General features: G+C 42.7%; 1 protein-coding gene across 1 annotated transcript in view; it reads left to right on the plus strand.

The window, feature by feature from the left end:
• Positions 1 to 20,115, plus strand: part of DDX43 (DEAD-box helicase 43) — a gene marked incomplete at both ends in the record, with an annotated part of 462,922 nt that overhangs the window by 121,791 nt on the left and 321,016 nt on the right. The window contains 2 exon segments of the mRNA XM_082249917.1: positions 8,869 to 8,994; positions 14,952 to 15,033. Of these exon segments, the coding sequence (XP_082106043.1) occupies positions 8,869 to 8,994; positions 14,952 to 15,033 (208 nt within the window).

Here is a 20,115-nt window from a genome sequence, read left to right on the forward strand (position 1 = left end):
ATGCTCGTACTCAGATGTCGCAAATCCAGCCTCAGAGGGTACACTTTTTCCCTTGGAAGACGCAGATAATTTACTGAGAGCCATAGCAGATACACTGGGTATCAAAGCGCAAAAATTTGCAGAGCTTTCATTACACGATCAGATGTATAGAGGCTTACAACCGAGAGAACCAAGAACATTTCTGGTATATGAGACTCTGAAAAACTTAGTTAAGAAAGAATGGGAAGAAGCAGAAAAGAAGCTCTTCACCCCAGCTGCGATTAAACGCAGATATCCTTTCACAGAGAAGGATACTAAATCCTGGGCAAAATGCCCTTAAGTAGATGTCTCCTTCACCAGAGTCGCAAACAAGTCTGACTTGGCTTTCGTTGACTCCGTAACTCTGTGATGCTATGGACAAAAAGATAGAGGCACTTCTGAGAAGAGCCTGGGAAGCTGCAGCTGCGAATCTGAATCCAGCCATAGCTTCCCCCTGCACAGCAAGGATCTTATTAGTCTGGCTGACGCAGTTGCTAGAAGACGATACCCCAAGAGAAAAGCTGGTGAAAACCATACCCACACTAACCAGAGTGGCAGCATTCCTCACAGATGCATTGGCTGAATCCGTGAGTATATTGAAAAGGACCACTGGCCTAAATAATTTTGGCTAGGTGAGCCCTATGACTGAAGCCATGGGGAGGGGACATTGCGTCCAAAAATAGATTATGCGACATCCCCTTCACAGGCGATTTACTTTTCGGACCCAACTTGGAAACCGTTTTAGACAGAACCGCAGCCAAAAATAAGGGGTTTCCTCAAACCAAAAAGAAGCAGGGGAACACACCCTTTCGTCGGTCCAGGAGATTTAATAAAGCGGGACCAAAGAAGCGCTGGACACAACAAAAAAAGGCAAGGGAGATTTTCTCCTCCAGCCTTCTATTTCAAAAAAACAAACCGAAATAATGGTCTCCAGGTGGTGGGCAGGTTGGCGTTCTTTGCTCATCAGTGGAAGAAAATCGCGAAAAACGGATTTGTTCTTCGTACGGTAGCAGAAAGCTACTTGAATTTTCCCCTTGTCCCCCAACCAAGTATCTGGTTACGACAGTCCCGAATTCCACAGTCCAAGCAGAAGCCTTTTTTATCTGTGTTGGAGAATCTAATAAAACAAAAAGTGATTTTGTCATTTATCGCCGGATGAAGAAAAGACAGGAGTCTATTCACACATACTGTACTTGGGCTACATACTAGATGCCAAATTAATCAAGATTTTCCTGACTGAGGAAAAAGTCGAAACTCAAGGAAGCGTTTAAATCCCAGATACAGACCAAGTTCATGACCATCAGATGGGGCATGGCAGTGTTGGCTAATGAAATCCTCAACCCCTGCTATCACCTGGGTCCAGCTCCACATGAGACCTCTACAAAATCACATTTTGGCCTGATGGGGTGGTAACCCATCGTCACTAGAGGTGAATATTTTGGTTCCTTGTGCAATCAAAAGAACGCTCCAGTGTTGGCTCTGCCCGTTAATTTACCTTGAAGGACGCAAATGGACACAGACCGATCTGGTGCCGATCACTGCGGACACCAGCACTCTGGGTTTGGGAGCACATATAGTGGACCGCTGCGCGCAAGGAAAATGGTACCCTACTGGTTTAAAGCATGGTCCAACCTGAGCGAGTTAAAAGCCATAGAGGAGGCGCTAAGAGTTCCAACAGCGATTCAGGGCAAAGACGTCCGGTTTCAGTCAGACAATGCCACAATTGTGGCATACCTGAACAGACAAGGGGGGGCAAAATTGACTCATCTAATGGGCCTGACAGAAACACTGTCGTGGAAGAGAGAAAAATCAGATCAATCCCCGCCATCCATCTGAAGGGAACCTACAATACGCTGGCAGACTTCTTAAGCCGAAAAATCATAAAACAGATGAACTAGTTTTTTAAATCAAGAAATCTTGTGGTTCACCCAAATTTGGGGGATACCCGAAGTGGATCTGTTCACGGCAAAAATAAATACAAAGCTCTCCATTTTTCTCTCTAAACCCTACAGATGAGAACATCGGTGTAGATGCGTTCAACCAAAGCTGGGATACCCATCTGTGTTATGCATTTCCCCCAACTGCTCTAATACGAAAGGTGGTACAAAAGATCAAGGAAGAAAGGGCAACAGTAATACGTATTGCACCCCATTGCCCTTAGTGGCCATAGTTCAGTCACTTAAAAACCTTCAGTATTCAGTCACATCTAACACTTCCAGACATGCCAAACCTCTTATCGCAAGGGCCAGTCAACCACCCGAACCACCCAAGGTCCTGAAGCTTTCGGCCTGGTTCCTGAAAGGGTGAGACTACAGAACAAAGGTCTGTCAAACAGGGTGATTGACACCATCTTAGCCAGCAGAAAACCTGTGACTAGAGCCATCTACGTCTACGAAAGTTAAGGAAAATGTTTGTATTCTGGTATGAGCACAGAGACCCCTGACAAGGGGACTATTCCAACAATCTTACATTTTTTTTTTTTTTTTTTTTTACAGAAAGAAGCGGGCAAGGGCATTTCCCATAACACTTTTTAAGGTTCAAGTGGCAGCCCTATCTTCCAACCTAGACATTAGGCTGTCAGAAGACACGCTCATAAGATTCCTTCTGTCATTGAAAAAAAGCCAGACCCATGAAAGTTCAGCAGAACTCAGACATGGGACCTCCTACACGGTACTTAAAGGATTCCGCTCTGCACCCATTGAACCATTGGAGGAATTTTCATCTAAATACCTTACACTAAAAACAGTACTCCTGGTGGCGCTTGTGTTAGCAAGAAGAGTGAGCAAAATAAAGGCTCTATCCATGATGAAACCATAATGTTTAATTCTAAAAGATAAAATTATTCTCACACCAGACCCACCCTTCCCACCAAAGGTCTCTTCAGCTTTACACAGAACCTAGGATGTGGTTATTCCCTCCCTTCCAAATTCTATGGATAGCAAGAAAAGAGTCACCTACAACAAGCTAGATGTAAGATCCTGATGGCTTACCTTGAGAGAACTAAAGATTGTCGAAAAATGACCACACTATTCATTCTCCATGCAGGAGTCAACAAGGGGAAACCGTCCTCGGAAAGTACATTAGCCAGATCTGCTGGACAGCGACATGGTTGAGTTTCAATACCTTCGCAAGGCGTTACCGCGTCGACCAGCTGTCCAGTCAGGACCAGACATTTGCTTGCAAGGGGCTCCAGACTTTATCCCCCCCCCCCCCCCAGTAGGTATTGTATTGCTTGGTACATCCTCTCAGATGCTGCCCTGGAAGACTATTAGAGAAAACAGAGTTGGGTAGCTGGTAACTTTTTCTAAGAAGTCTTCCAGGGCAGTACTCGTTCGCACCCTAAACAACAAGGCGAAATATAGTGTTTGCAGACTCATGAGCTTACTGAGGGTTCTTTTGGTTATTTAATATTACTGAGGCATAAGATATCACTGACATTTTTATAATGGTGGACTTTTGTATCCTGTTTTAGGTGGGAGGAGCCTATCTCTTAGATGCTGCCCTAGAAGACTTTTTAGAAAAAGAACTACCGGGTACCTCCTTTTTTTTTTTTTTTTTCCCCCTCCGTTCTTGGTTGCAATAGGTTGGTTTTGTATTTTCTCTGATCCATCACTCAGTAACAATGTGCAGACTACAATTGCCATTTGCTGTCTCGTCTCTTGTCCCCTTCCACATTTGCTGGCTGAGAAATCAATGCCAGTCTCTCCCTTCATTGTGGTTGCTTGACAAAGGGAGCAGTGCCCCTGAAACGTGTCAAGGTCAGCCCAGTACCAAAAGTCGCCTCTCCTTTTGACAGCTTGCTGCATTGGTTTCGGGTGTAGATGCCACCGGCCTGTCCTTCCTCCTGACTGTTTTTGCTGGTGCTGAATTCATGCTCCTGCTGTATAAATGGCCTACTGGCACACAACCTGCCTGATGTTTCATCTGTGGCTACAATCCCAGGCTGGACTCAGGGATTTTAACCTGTAATTGTGCTTTGGTGAATAAAATTTTCAAAAGACTCACGCTACCCCTCTGGGGGGGGCTGCTGCACAGAGGGGTTTAAAAAAAAAAAAGAAGAAAACTTGAGCCTTTACAACCACTTTACCCATGTGAAGCACTACAATGAATACATGTTCATAATTCCAAAATAAAACCACAATTCATATACAATTGTGATATCAAAACTAACACCAGAAAACAAATATGAAAATCTCTCAAAGACCTTCCCGCATGTACATACATAAAGTGCAAAGTTAGTCCATCAATGAAAGTTAATGTTTAACCACTTCTGAACTGGAAGGTTTTACCCCCTTAATAACCAGGCAATTTTTTTGCGATACAGCACTGCGTTATTTATACTGGAAATTGCGCGGTCGTGGAACGCTGTACCCAAAAAAAAAAAAAAATTGTCCTTTTTTTTTCCCCACAAATGGAGCTTTCGTTTGGTGTTTGATTACCTGCACGATTTTTATTTTTTGCGCTATAAACAAAAAGAGCGGCAACTCTGAAAAAATTTCCCAAATCGCCTTTCAGTACAGCACCTGGAGAGAGTGCAGCTCCACCCAATTTCCCAGGAAACACTGCAGTCTTTTAAACATTTCCTCTTCCACCATGCCTTCAATTATCGTGTTGCCGCCATGGTGGAAGCGCTGCAGGGAACCATTAAGGGGGCTGCACTTTCTCCAGGTGGGAGAAAGGGTAAGCTTACCGCTTTATTTTTATTTTTTTGCTGTGAACCGAAAACAGCTGTGCAAAACTTGCATAGCAGATCTTGTCAAAGAGGAATCTTTGCAGCAATATAATTTTTTTTTTTTTCTCGTTTTTACTCCGTGAAAAAGTCAACAGATACTTTAAGTTCGGTCTGTTCTTTGTTTAAGGTTCCAGCAACACAGACAGACTCCCAGCAGAGTACTTTAGCTCCTTGGCATCCACAGTCGGCAGAGGCCAGTGACTCATAGGGAGAAGGGGCAAGTACACTTCCTTCCCTCAGGGATACGGATGAGGAGGTAGAGGAAGACAGTAGAACATCCACATAAAAATTGTCGTTAGAGGAAGTAGATGATTTGCTTGGAGCAAACTATACTACTCTCGAGATCCAGGAGTAAAAGGTTCAACTATCTGTGTATGACAGAATTTATCAGGGAATGGATGAATCTAAACACAGGGTTTTCCTGGTTCACAAGGTTCTATCAGAAGCAAGAATTCTTATGTCACAACGTAATGTTCAAAAATGGCCGATGCCCTCTGTCTTCTGATTTAGAGCCTGACATGGTTGCCACGGACATTGCCCTCCCTGAGGGATCACTGTCCACACACTCAGACGGGGAGGAGCCGATGCACGGAGGTACCACCCACCCAGCCATGGAGTCCTTTTGGACATCTGATTCAGTTTGTCCTTCCTGAGGGACCTCGTGAGGGTTCGGCTGCGTCTGCTGCAGCCATATTCAAGTTAATCAGACAGACTATTCAGGCCTATTCGTTAAAGGGTCAGGTGCCTCCTTTCCCTGTGAGGGCGCATTCTACTAGTGCCTTTTGTGTTTTTTCGCCATGAGGCATCTGTTGCTCAGGTGTGTAAAGCGGCAACCTGGTCGTCTGTACACACTTTTACAAAATTCTGCAAAGTTGATTTGATGGCCTCCTCGGATGCTTCCTTTTGGCCCCAAAGTTTTGCAGGCTGCTGTTTGATGAAGAGACATGGTTTTCTCTTTTGGGGGTGAATTTTTGTTTTGGGGGTAAGCTGTTGGTGTTGGTTGAGCTTTTTTTGTTGCCCTGTTGGCTACATTTTTAGCCTTGGAATTGCGTTAACAGTTTTTTGGTTGCGTTCTTCCTACCCCTCATGCCTACACTGCTTTGGGACGTTCCATTAGTGAAGAAGCACTGAGAGCTGCGTTTGTCAGAGGATGGAAGTAAAAATTGGATTTTTGTAAGAACTTACTGTAAAATCCTTTTCTGAGTCCGCTGACAGACACAGCTCCCGCCCCTCTATTTTAAGATTGGCTGTGTCTTCTTTCACTGTTTGCTACGAAACTGATTTTAGAGCACAGTGTGTCTGATGTAATGTCATGAGGAACAGCCCCTATAGGCGTGTCGGGTGAAAATTGGGAAAGCTTTTCACTGCCTAGTCTACTCCTGTAGATGGCGCATTACCCATTAGTGAAGAAGCATTGAGAGCTGCGTCTGTCAGAGGACTCAGAGAAAATTATTTTCTATTTTTTTATTTTTAACACTTTTAAGAAAAAAAAAAATCTGATCACTTATTGCTGTCACAAGTATTGTAAACCTCCCTTGTGACAGTAATAGGCAGTGACGGGTACTCTTTATGGAGGGATTGGGGGGTCAAATTATTCAAAATGCCCAAATCAGCATTTTTTAAATACATACTTACTTTTTTTTTTTTTTTTATAAATCTGCGCCATTGGCAGCTGAGTAAACCAGAAGTGACGTCGCTTCTGGGTTACATGATCGTAGACCTGATGAAAGCCGAATTTAGCTTTGTTCGGGACTCCCAACTAGCCGTCCGACGTGCACTCCCGCTTGCTGGGATATCGCTCGAGTGGCTTCTGAGCCGCATTTGCGGTTATCCCCTGAAAGCCGACTTTAAACAAAAAAACAGTACCGGGTTCATCACGGTACATCCACTTCTGCAAGCCGATGTACAGGTTCGTTGGTTTGCGGGAAGTGGTTAAACTCCTAGGGGTTTCACACTGACTATTAAGGGAAGCTATGAGACAGATGGGTTATATGACAGCGGGCAATACTGGTTATCCAGTAGGCACTAGAGTCGCACCGATACTAGTGTCGGTGCCGATACTAAGCATTTGCACGAGTATCATTACTCCTGCAAATGCGCCAATACTAGAAACGGATACTTTCAGTTTCGGTTCTTTCATCTGGCAGATTCCACAGCTGACAGATGAAATGTATACAAAAGAATGCCGGTAATTAGTAGTTAATAAGCAGGGCCACCGCATCCTTAACAACCAATGACGTTTCAGCCCTTTCTCTCCGATTTTCCATTGCCTGTAATTGCTTTTACCCTTTCCCTCACCGCTCCCCTTAAACTTTTCCCGCCCATCTGTAGGCTGTGAATTGTCTGCAGTTAGAAATACAGACAAGCAGAATGTAAACAAAAGTTTACACTTTATTTTATTTCAGGTACAGTAAAACCTTGGTTTGAGAGTAACTTGGTTTAAGAGCGCTTTGCAAGACAAGCAAAATTTTCAAATAAATTTTGACTTGGTTTACAAGCGATGTCTTGATATACAAGTAGCTTCAAGTCACAGCTGAGTATAAAAGGGAAGAGAGGCGCCTCTAAGTGTAGCAATATGGTTACATTTAATGAAGGTACAACATTTAGCAACTCACATGGTTGATGATTGGAACAGGCACATCTAAGTATGCAGGCATCCAGGCTAAAGCTGTCCACATAGACCATCCTCTGCACCGCCATCTACGTCATACCTTCCATGCTGCCCCTCGCTTTTAGATCCCTTTACTGCAGGGTGGTCTTCCCGGTCAGGATTACAGACTGGCAGCAGGCGGTGCAGAAGATAGTCTATGTGGACAGCTTTACCCCGGATGCCTGCATACTTAGATGTGCCTGTTTTATTCATCAACCATGTGAGTTGCTAAATGTTGTACCTTCATTAAATGGAACCATATTGCTACACTTAGAGGTGCCTTTCTTCTCTTTGATACTCTGTAGCTCCTACTGGATTTTGCTTCTTATACCCTTGTGGAAGTGGCTATTTGTGGATGGACATTTTATGGTTATATAACCTATCGCAATGCTATAATCTTTTTATATGGACTACATAAATTTATATAAGGACTTATGAATAAATGGTTGTGGAACGAATCATCTGAGTTTCCATTATTTCTTATGGGGAAATTTGCTTTGATATAAGAGTGCTTTGGATTACAAGCATGCTTCCGGAACGAATTATGCTCGGAATCCAAGGTTTTACTGTACTTGTATAGCGCTGTCAGTTTACAAAGCGCTTTACATATACATTGTACATTCAAATCAGTCCCTGCCCTCAAGGAACTTACAATCTAAGGCCCCTAACTCGCATACATACACAGTAGGGTCATTTTTTTTTATACAGGATCCAATTAACCTACCAGCATGTCTTTGGAGTGTGGGAGGAAACCGGAGTACCCGGAGGAAACCCCACGCAGGCACAGGCAGAACATGCAAACTCCAGGCAGGTAGTGTTGTGGTTGGGACTCGAACCAGCGACCCTCTTGCTGCTAGGTGAAAGTGCTAACCACTACACCACGGTGCCGTCCACTTAGGCCCTGTTCACTCCTGAGCGTTTTTCAGCTCATAAAACTCTCTACTCTGAAGTCTCAAAACGCCCAACAAGCAAAATCCCATTCATTTCAATGGCCCCTGTTCACATATGAGCGCTTTGTTGCTTGAAGCAAAGCGCCTGAAGCTCAAACAAGTACATTAACTTCTTTTTTGGCAGATTTACAAGTGTTTTTGTTGTCAATGCCTGCCTCCAAACACCTGCAAAAAACACGTGAAAAACCCCCAAATACCTGAAAACGATACGCTCAGGTGCGAATGGAGCCTTATATGTCCTAAGTTTCTTGATGTCCAAAAATGAGTGCGTCGTATTTGAGACATTCTTTAAACATTGGGGAAAAGGTGTAGAGATTAACACTGTTAAGAGATCTTTTTAATTTTAAAAGTCAGCAAAACCTTTTTAACAGCAAATAAAAGGTTCATTATTTTCTCTCTCCACATTTTGCTTGCAGAATTTTGCTTACCTTATAGACCCAAACCTATTGATAACCTTTGTCATTTTTTACATTTTATTGAATTGACAGTTAAACTAATTTTTATTTTTTTTCTCTGAGGATTTGGCTACAGGGATGGTTGTTCTTCTTCCAATTCTTTGGGACCAGCACTTGAAGAAAGACCTACAATAAATTGGGGTATGCTTCGCCAAAATAAAGCCAAATATGAAGCAATGAAGTGGGCTGGTATGTAAATCACATTTTTTTTTTTTTTCAATGTTTTTTCAAAAATATATTTATTGATTTTGCCAGTGTTAACTTGGTTTTAAAGTTGGTAATGCCGAAAATTGTTGACAGAATTATGTAACTCTGATATGCCTACTTTAAAATTCCTTACTGTCCATGATCTCCTTTATTTTTAAAAATGCTTTTGGGCCAGCGCTAAAAAAATGTGAAAGTAAAAAATAAAGGCTCTGCACAAGAAGAGCTTAACTGCACATCTATAAAAAACCTAAACCTTTTTATATGAAAGGATATTTTAGCAGTCCACAACGTGACTGTTTTGGTCTTTGAGCACCTTTTTACACATTGGAAAAAGTTTCAAGGAATGTTTCTTAAGACGAAATGCAGAATAAGCAGCTGCAGAAATAGAAACCATCTTTGGCTTCGTTCTTAACTCCTCCTTCAGCTTTCCATTGCATCTTCTCAAATGCCAACCTAAGTGGCAAAAATTGGTTGCCTTAATATGAAAATGGGCATGAATCTTAATGATCTAATAGTAGAATTGTATCCATAAAAATTGTATTGATATCTAATTACTGTACATTTGGGGTTATAGGGTTTGGCATAAAATATGGTCAAAATAATTGGAATACAGGTTTAGACTGGCCACTAAGGGGTGTTGACAACTTTACACCAAGATGTTAAATGTACACATTTTTATACTTTTTTATCTTTTATACCAGGGGTAGAACTATGGCCCTCCAGTTCAGGAACTACAATTCCCATCATGCCTAGTTATGTCTGTGAATCTCAGTTTTACAATGCCTCAAGGGATGTGTAGTTCCGCAACAGCTGAAGGGCCGTAGTTTGAGGATCCCTGTTGTGGTATGCAAAAATTAGAAATTAGAGTTTTAGTAGCATATTTTTCTTTTCAGCGTCAACACCTTTAAAGGCCTGATTTTTGCCCTTTTTTAATTTGTATCATTAATGGGATGTGGTGTTATTTTCGTCCACTGATGATTCCAAATATGTTGGGCTATATATATATATATATATATATATATATATATATATATATATATATATATATATATATATATATATATATATATATATATATATATATATAATGACGGACACCGCTCCTGACCTTCATAACCATTGGGTTATACTGCCCCCTGCTGCAGGGGTAGGACACTAGATAGAAAAAATTCTGGCTACGTCTAAGGGAAATCCCAGGGGATATACTATCTGCTATAGGTACTCCAGTTTTTTTTTTTTCTTGCCTAGTCTGGAGTAAGGACCTAGTTCTTTGCTGGGATCTCTGGTCCTGACAATTTTTTTTTCTTTTTTAGAGAGAAATTTTTTTTTCTCCTGTGTGTTTTTTTTTTTTTTTTTTCTTCTGTGAGATCTACAATCAACTGCCGGACTGGATGACGGGCTGGATAACCTAGATCCAGTGGTCACCCCAGTCTGGCCAGCAAGCGCAGACCTCAGCTCCGCACTAGGTCGGCCGCGACATAGCCCCCCCTAGACGGGGGGCTGACCTGCGAGTTAAACGCTTCGCGAGGTTGCATGCGACCAAGGGGTCCCGGCTGTGTGTGGTTGTACCTGGTCGGGAGCTTCCGCCTGGGCCTGTCCTTGTAGCCTAGGGGATCCCCCCCCCCAGGTGCCTGTTTCTGCTGGGTGGTGAGTCTGGTGGGGTCCCCTCCCTCTCTGCTGAGGATCGATTTAGGTGCTGTTATTAGCGACCAAGTGGTGCTGCTGGAGCAGTGGGGGTGTCCCTTGGCAGTGTTTTTACACCTTTTTTTGTGGGGTCCCCCTATTGACTCTATGGAGTCTTTGGAGCACATTTCCCTACCTGATCCCCCTCTTAGAGGCTGCACTGACGGCGGTCTTTTGGGGCGACAGGCTAACAAAAGGGCCCCCACCTTTCGCTGTCTCATCAGTCTCATCTGATTCCGCCACCGTGGACTTGGTCACCCTGCTGGGTCTGAAACCACGCGCCCGGAATCCTGATAGTGAGGATGATTCCGCCACATCTGCAACTGGGCACGAAAAGGCGCTGGTGGTAGCACTGATTATATCTGTGCGTAAGACCTTGAAGATGGAGGACGCAGCTGCGACAGAGGCGCAGCTTACCTTTGGCACTCACAAACCATCCAGAGCGGCAAAGGTGTTTTCTTTCCCTGCCTATTTTGACAAAATTGTTGCTAAAGAGTGAGATTGAACAAGGCAATCCCTTGTTTATCCCTATGAGGATTAACTGCGTTAATGGTGGATGGTCCCACCTATAGTGGACTCAATGGTTTTCAGGTTAATTGAAGCTACCTTTATTCCGGTTGAGGAGTCTCCGGCCTTTAAGGGTCCGGCTGACAGGTAGGCAGAGGCTATGGCCCACGTTATGTACACTCTGGCTGGTTCGGAACTGTGACATGGAGTGAGAACCAAAATCAGTTTGTAGCGTTACCCTTTGGTCTCCCCTCTGCTTCTCAGGGCTTCGCAAAAGTGTTAGCCCGGTTCTAGCATGGTTGTGCTTAGGGATCACAGTACTGGGCTACTTGAATGACCTCCTTCTGCGAGCAGAATCTCCTACTGCTTTGGTGGACAACCTTGAAATCACCATACGAACTCTGTGGGAGTTTGGCTGGATTCTGAATTTTCAGATGTCTGCTCTGGTTCTGTCAAAGATGGACTATCTGGGTCTGACTCTGGACTCGGCCTTGGCCAGAGTGCTCCTTCCTTTTGGACAAACTCCAGAAATTGCAGGCTGTAATTTGTCTTCTGCTGTCAGCAGATGGTCATCCCTCCGGACTTGCATGTGGGTGCTGGGCCTGATGGGGTCTACCTTTTTGTGGTTGTTCTGTTAGCACAGTTCCATATGAGGTCCCGGCCAAATGGGACAAGACTCCGCAGTCTCTGGACAATCAGATCCGGCTGAACCGGCGAATTAAGGAGTCCCTGATATGGTGGCTTAGTCTGGGAAAATCTTTCCTCCCCTCATATTGGACAGTGGTCACCACAGATGCCATCCTGTCTGCCTAGGGAAGTGTCCTCAGCAAACATTCTGCTCAGAGGATCTGGACACTGAAAGAGTCCAGACTACCGATCAATGTATTGGATTGCTGCACAATCAGACTGTCTGGATCATTTGACAGATCATCCTCAAGGATGTCCAGTGCGCATTCAATCTGACGATGCCACGGTTGTGGCTTATGTCAATCACCATTCAAAGGTGGGCAGAACGGTTCATTCCAGCCCTCTCCGCTGTACACATTCCCGGGGTGGAAAACCGGCAGTCGAATTACCTCAGTCGACGTTGGACTAAGGGGGTTGGTCCCTTTTTATCTGGAGGTGTTTCATCAGTTGTGTCTCTGGTGGGGCATCCTGAGGTGGATCTGTTGGTGTCTCGGCTCAAAAGAAAGGTGTAGAGGTTTCTCTCGATGACGCGATCCTCTTGCAGGCGCCACAGACGCACTGGTGGCCCCGTTTGTTCAGTATCATCTGGTTTACGCCTTTCCTCCTCAAGCTTCTGCCAAGACTAATACACAGGATCGACGCAGTAGGAATTCCGGTTATCTTAGTGGCTTTGGACTGACCTCGCCGGGCTTGGTACGCCGATCTTGTGCGGCTGGTGGCTAACGTTCTTTGGAGGCTTCCTCTCAGGGAGGATCTGCTGTCCCAAGGACCAATCCTCCATCCTGCTGGACTTCCGGAAGAAGTCACGACGCACGTGACGCAACGCGTAGGGAAGGTCGGAGCGTACCCGGAAGTGACACAATAAGGAAGTTATACACGCACACAGAGAAAGACGCCGATGTTTCCTTTCTAAAATGGGAGTCGCTACCTTTTTTTCAAATAAAGTATTTTGGATATTACTACACTATGAGATGTCTCTGTCTGTACCCCCTATTCTGAGAGTAAAGATTCTGATCTGGGAGGAGGAAAGAGTTGACACCTTGTGAGGGACTCCCTGGACACACCGATTTTAACAAGGCTTCTGGTAGGAAAGTGAGAAAGAGAAAAGATACAGATCTGAGAGGAGGAAAGAGACGACACACCCTGTGATGGACCCCCAGGACATACCAATTTAATACAGAAGGCTTTCTGGCAAGAAAGTGTGAGGTGAGAGGCCAGGCACATAGTTTGGAGGCACCAGCACGGAGGCTCATTCTCACTTTCTGCAACTATCACAGCACCTAGGAGTTTTTTTTTCTCACCACACCTGTCTTTTCCTTATTTTTGAACATACAAGATCCAATTTGCATGACCGATACAACATATGTCGATAACATCACTAAGCATCAAGCTTGAATTCCGAAATATTTGAAGTTACCCATGGACAGGATTTAACTATAAGACTTTGGACACTTCCCATTTAATAATATATATTGTGTATATTTTGTTTCACCTTGTTCACCTTTTTTTTGTCCTGCATTCACAGCTAGTGGAGACTACACCGCCAGTCCACCTGGCATATCTTTTTTTTTTTTTTTTTTTTTTTTCTTACTGCATTTTTTCTCACTGCATTTTAGTCCAAGCCTCCAATTAGTGGAGACAAATCACCCTAATAATCACTTGCACCATCACAAATGTTTGTATTAAAATAAGCAATACCAGCACTTTATCACGTGGTTCTCTTCCATATGTGAGATATATAGCTTCAAAAACAAGAGTATATTTATGCATTAATACGGAATTTTTAAGTTATTTATTTGCATACCTTTTGCACATAAAATATTTATCCAACGTGTATATTATTATTTATTAAGCATTTTTGCACACAAGATAATCTATCCACTTATACCTCTTACACTACAAAAAGGTAGCGCAGCACTATTACACTTTATCATATCTAAGTCAATGATTCCTACACTGGTAAAAGCTTGGAAATCTACTTCTAGAAAATCTACTATCATACGTGGAAGACGTACGTTGTGTGGTGAGTCTCTTGAAGTTCATCCTCGCTCCTTCTTAGTGGCTTGAAACTTTATCTTCCTACAATGGGGGGTTGAACAGAAATTGGCCTTGAGTACCATCAAGGGCCAGGTGTTGGGTTTTTGCGGTCTTCTTCCAACGATCCTTGGCCATACACTCTCTGGTGCGTACCTTTTTTCAAGGTGTCTGACCTTTGGCTCCTCCAGTGCAGTCTCCGTTGCCCCCTTGGGACCTCAATTTGGTGTTTTCGGTCCTCCAAAAGCCTCCCTTTGTGAATTTTTCGGGGGATTCCCTTGCTTACGTTGTCTCATAAGGTGGCTTTTTCGGTGGCTATTACCTTTTGCGCGCAAGGTGTCGGAACTGGTGGCGTTATCCTGTCGTCCACCTTACTTGGTGATTCACAGAGAGAAGGTGGTTCTTTGCCCCGGTTCCTGGTTTCTCCCAAAGGTTGTCTCTGATTTTAATTTGAATGAAGACTTTGTGTTGCCTTCCCTGTGTCACAAGCCTAAACATCCAAAGGAAATTTCCTTGCATGCCTTGGATTTGGCCTGGGTTATTGGTGTGTATGTGACAGCTACTGAGTCTTTTAGGAATTTTTTTTTGCAGTTCCCACACCATAGGTTTACCACTGCTTTGGGACGTCCCAATGGTTATGATGATCCGGAGCGGTGTCCGTCAATGAACGAAAGAGAAAATGGGATTTTTGACTTACTCTAAAGTCCATTACTCTGATATTCATTGACTGACGCAGCACCCACCCCTCTGTGGAGTCGTAATTCTTCTGACACTGCTTGTAACAAAACCTAGCGCAAAGAGAGGGAGTATACCCCCTGGGACTGCCCATAAGAGTAGCCAGATTTTCTGCCTAGTGTCCTACTCCTCTAGGGGGCAGTAAAACACAGTGGTTATGAAGATCAGGAGCTGTGTCCTTCAATGAACATTAGAGAAATGGATTTAAGGGAAGACAAAAATCCAGAGAGAATCTTCAGAACCATACCATTTGTTTAAATTTAGTTTTATTTTTGTTTTCCTTGTTTTCAAAGATATGCCTATAATTGAAAAGGCTTTCTATAAAGAATCTCCAAGTGTAGCTTCAATGTCTGAAGAAGAGGTGGCGAAATGGAGGTAAATACACCCTGTTCCAAATTATTATGCAAATTATATTTTTCTCATTTACCTAAATAAATAATTGATGTAAATAACAGTCAGCATAATTCACAAGTTATCAACTATTAAGAGTACAATTCAAATTTTATTGAACAAACCTCCATAGTATTTTTTTTTTTTTTTTTAAACATAAAAAACCTACAATGCACTGTTCCAAATTATTATGCACCGTAAGTTTCAAAACACTTTATAGGTTGAAAAGAACTGAAAATTTTCATTTGTTGTGTTTGCAGCATATTTACTGAAATCAAAAGCCATTTCAATCAAACTTATGACAACATTTTAACTTTTTAAACATTTTAACAGGTCACATTACATTTTAACATAGGACCCCTTATTTGATAGCAGCTTCACAAGTCTTTCGTCCATTGAACTTGTGAGTTTTTAGACATTTTCTGGTTGAATTTGTTTGCAAGATGTCAGAATAACCTCCCAGAGCTGCTGTTTGGATGTAAATTGCCTCCTACCCTCATAGATCCTTTGCTTGAGGATGCTCCAAAGGTTCTCAATAGGATTGAGGTCAGGGGAGACTGGAGGCCACACCATAACTTTCTCTCCTTTTATCCCCATAGCAGCTATTGATGCCGAGGTATTCTTTGCAGCATGAGATGGTTCATTGTCATGCATGAAGATGATTTTATTACGGAAAGCATAGTTCTTCCTTCTATACCAGGGAAGAAAGTGGTCAGACAGAAACTCCACATACTTTGCAGAGGTCATCTTTACACCTTCGGGGACCCCAAAGGGGCTGACCAGCTGTCTTCCCATGATTCCGGCCCAAAACATGACTCCACCACCGACTTGCTGACGTTGCAGCCTTATTGGATCAGTGTGGCCGTCCAACAACCATCCACTACTCCATCCATCTGGACCATTCAGGGTTGCACGGCACTCATCAGAACAGGACTGTTTGAAAATTAGTCTTCATGTATTTTTCTGCCCAATGCAGCCATTTCTGCTTGTGAGCATTGGTTAGTGGTGCCCGAATAAAAGTTTTTTTGCACATTTGCAAGACTCTGGAGGACTCTACATCTTGATGTCCGTGGGACTCCAGAGGCACCAGCAGCTTCAAATATGTTTGCTGCTATGTAATGGTATTTTAGCAGCTGTTCTCTTGATTCGATGCATGAATCTGGCAGAAATCTTCCTCAGTGTGCCTTTATCTGCACAAACCCATCTGCTCTGAATCAGCCACAAATCTCTTAATAGTGCGATGATCACACTTACGTTTTCGTGAAATATCTAATGTTTTTATACCTCGTCCAAGGCATTGAACTATTTCACTCTTTTCAGCAGCAGAGAGATCTTTTTCTTCCCCATATTGCATGAAAATGGTGCTCTGCTTAATAATGTGGAACACCCTCCTTTTAGTAGTTTTTCCTTCGATTAACAGGTAAGCCCAATTTAAGTATCACAGGTGTCCGAGATTGTTTTCAGTGATCAAAAGAGCCCTGAGACACAATGCCATCCATGAGTTAAGAGTTAAACTGAAAAACAAAATTTTTAATCTTTGACACTTAAATAGAATTTACATAATAATTTGGACCAGGGTGTAATGGCAGAACGAGGAGTTTTTTTCTTTTTTCCTTATGAAGAAATCTAAGGACTAGAATTAGTGGTGCACCGAAATTTTGGCAACCGATATTTTCGGCCGAAAATGGGCCTATCCCATTTCAGCCGAAAACTGGTTAAAGATGCTGAAAATTAATGGCCGCTAATGGCTGTAAAACGTGAGCCCTTCACTTCCTGTCAGGCGGATATCTCCGCTGACTGCTCCGCTCCGTTTCTCCACCGGCGCCGGGCGCTTTGTGAGCAACACTGATTGCTGGGATGGCCAGCCGACTGGCGTCTAGCAACCAGTGACGTCCAAGGAGAGGACCCAGCATGCACAGCAGAGGAGTATCCTCTTCGTCGTCGTCTGCGCCTATTGCAGAATGGCTCCACCCACCTCCTCCCTTCATGTGCTCTGGTGCTGCTGCTGGGGAGGAAGGTAATCTGGCTGTCTGCTGTGTTCACTCTCTCTCGCTCCCTTCGTGCTCTGTTGCTGCCGCTGCGGAGGAAGGTAATCTGGCTGTCTGCTGTTAATTCTCTCTCTCTCTCTCTCGCTCTCTCTCATAATAGCATATACTGTAAATTACTACCCTTTTAAATACCGGTATACTGATCCAAAGCACTTTAGATGAATTGGGTAACCAGGAACTGCCATCCACTGCTCCCTCCCACTCTTCAGTTTTTGTCCTAATGTCACCCCTTGATTCTTCCTCAGCTCAGGACCAGCATTAGGGCAAAAATACTTCCATGGCGTGGGTGACCCATTTTAAAACGAATTCCATAAAATTTACGAATATAAAAAATGAATTATACATTACCTTTATAATCAGAAAGGCTGGCACTTCTAGATGCACATGCATGTGATGTCACTTCTACTCTGCAAACAAATAACTCACATGCTACCCACCATACCTTGTGGCCAAATAGTATTACTATATCCTAATTCAAGACCCGGCTCAAACGTTTTGAAAATCCATAGCTCTCCTTTTAATTATCAAGCAGCAGCCTAATAGAGGTATTAAAAGTAATTACCTCCAAATCAATATTACCCTTCCATCTTTTTCCCCTTAAAAAAATAAAAAAATAAGATTTCAGAAATAATACAGGGTAATAATAATATATATGTATGTAGCAATAAATTTAAAACGGAACAGGCTAAAATGAGTTGATATGAAAATAAGTGAACGGAGATAAATTAATAATAATATAAGTGTCACGTGCAGTGGATAGTGAAAATAATGAATAAAAAATTAAAAATAATGAAATATCACTGGAAAGTACTTAGGGACAAAATGAATTAACGGAATATTTGAAAATAAGGTGTTGGAGTGCACACCTAAATAAATATCAAATGAAGTGATAAAAGTGATAAAGTGCAATATTACTATAAATATAACCATGGTAAAGTAAGTCAGCTGGGCAAGTAAAATCTAGCCAATAAAGTGACGATGTGCACAAAAATCAAACAGTGACTGGGTGTCAGCTGGCAAGAACAGTCCATAAATGTGTACAAGTGAACACTTTTCATGCGGCAATACCAGTAGTGACCCCACGGTGGGCTATGGTGAGGTGCTTGGTGGCCCCTATAGTAAATAGTAAACTCACCGGAAATGCCCACCCCGCACAGGGGTTTAGGGCAGGTAAATACAGTGGCAAAAGGGCTATTTCCACTGGATGGTCCTGGTTCCCTCAAGGTATCCTGGAATACAGGGTTGTGCCGGGAGGTCCCTGTAGGTCTCCGGGAAAATCAGGGGGCTCCTCTAAAGGGGTCTTGTGGGGTCAGTGTTTGGTAGATGGATGGGTTATTAATTCCAGTACTCCGGGAACATCAGCCAGTGTCAGCGGGACAAAGTGTTAGATGCAAGAACCATGTGGAGTATGGAGAGGGCACATAGCATAATACTGTATAAAAGGTGTATCGGTACTCACATTGAGGAAGTATGGTACAGGCAGTAAAAATGTCCCTGGAACGCAATGCATTCCACGCGCAAACAGGAACCGGAAGTGATGTGAAGGTGCCATATGCGTTTCATCATCCAACGTCTTCAGCGGCGTTGCGTCACTTCCACTCCACTCCCATAAGTACACTGAGGTTCCTAGGCAACGAGCAAATGGGTGTGCCAAAAAGCTACCGGCGGTGACATGCATGTTTGTATAGACTACTAGAACATGGTGGACGTATCAACACTGGAGTGAGCGATATTAATATGTGGCAAATTGGGTAAAAATATGTAGCAATGTATGGCAAAAGCTTAAATAAAAAAAACGGCGTAGACAACTCAAGTCCGTTTAAAAAGGAAAATAATGCCACTAATGCTGCACATACAAATCTAAATCCTAAATATATCATAAAAATAGTATTCCCATCTCGTGCCTTGTAGGGAACCGCATGGTAACACAGCCAGGAGAATTAAGATTATGGCATAAAGCCATAAAATTAAATCAGATAAAATACATAATGTATAATTTTAAAATGGGAAGAAAATGAGAACATCTAATGGACAAAGTAGGTATGGTTTATATAGCAAAGGAATACATACATGTCCTAAGATAATACATAAAAACAAATACCAACTGATGTCAGTGAAAAATGGTGAAAAAGGAAATGAAGGTGGAGGGAGATGATCAATAAGATGTTGGCAAATATATGTGTAAACCCAGAAAAAATATATAATTTATATTGTTTTAGCCCATAAATTAGGTATAAAGTAATAATAATGGTCCAGAAGTAAAAATGGGTGCAATGGGAGTATATATTAAGGTCCATAAATTGCAGGTACCTAAAATGAATTAATAGGTAAATTGTGATGGGGGAATATATATATGGGGATGGTAATGTTGAATTGAGTAGAGGTGGACAATGAATAAGACTACAATACAGCAGCTAAATTTAGATGGTAGATATTAATGGTGAGACGAGATACATGACCCTGGGGAGTTAGTATATGTGAAGGGGAAGGAATGTATATAAAGCTAAGAATGTATAACTAAATTATAAATATGGAATGTTTAAAAATGTTTTTTTTATATATATATATAAATATATATATTATAAAGGAGGATCAAAATTGGAGATAAAACAATTAAGATCAATATCTAAATTTAACCCTCTAGGCTGTAGAGTATTGAGCCTATAAATCCAGGCCATTTTGTTCCTGGAGATTTTTCTTGTTATCACCTCTCCAGTGGCCTGTGATGGAGACTATTCCATAGAACGTGAGACCACTAGGGTCCCTGTTATGTGCGTCAGCAAAATGTCTCGAAAGACTATGCTTGGGAAAACCTTTCTTAATATTGTTTGTAGTGGTGCACCGAAATTTCAGCAACCAAAATTTTCGGCCGAAAATGGGCTTATTCCATTTCAGCTGAAAATGGGTTAAAGATGCCGAAATTAATGATGGCCGCTGCGGGCGCAGCGCAGGTTTCAAAAATCCTGCCTCTGGCCAGCGGCCCGCCTCCCGGTGATGTCACTACTACGACTATGTGTAT

This window comes from Pelophylax lessonae (genome assembly GCF_965119305.1).
Source record: "Pelophylax lessonae genome assembly, chromosome: 3".
Taxonomy (NCBI): domain Eukaryota; kingdom Metazoa; phylum Chordata; class Amphibia; order Anura; family Ranidae; genus Pelophylax; species Pelophylax lessonae.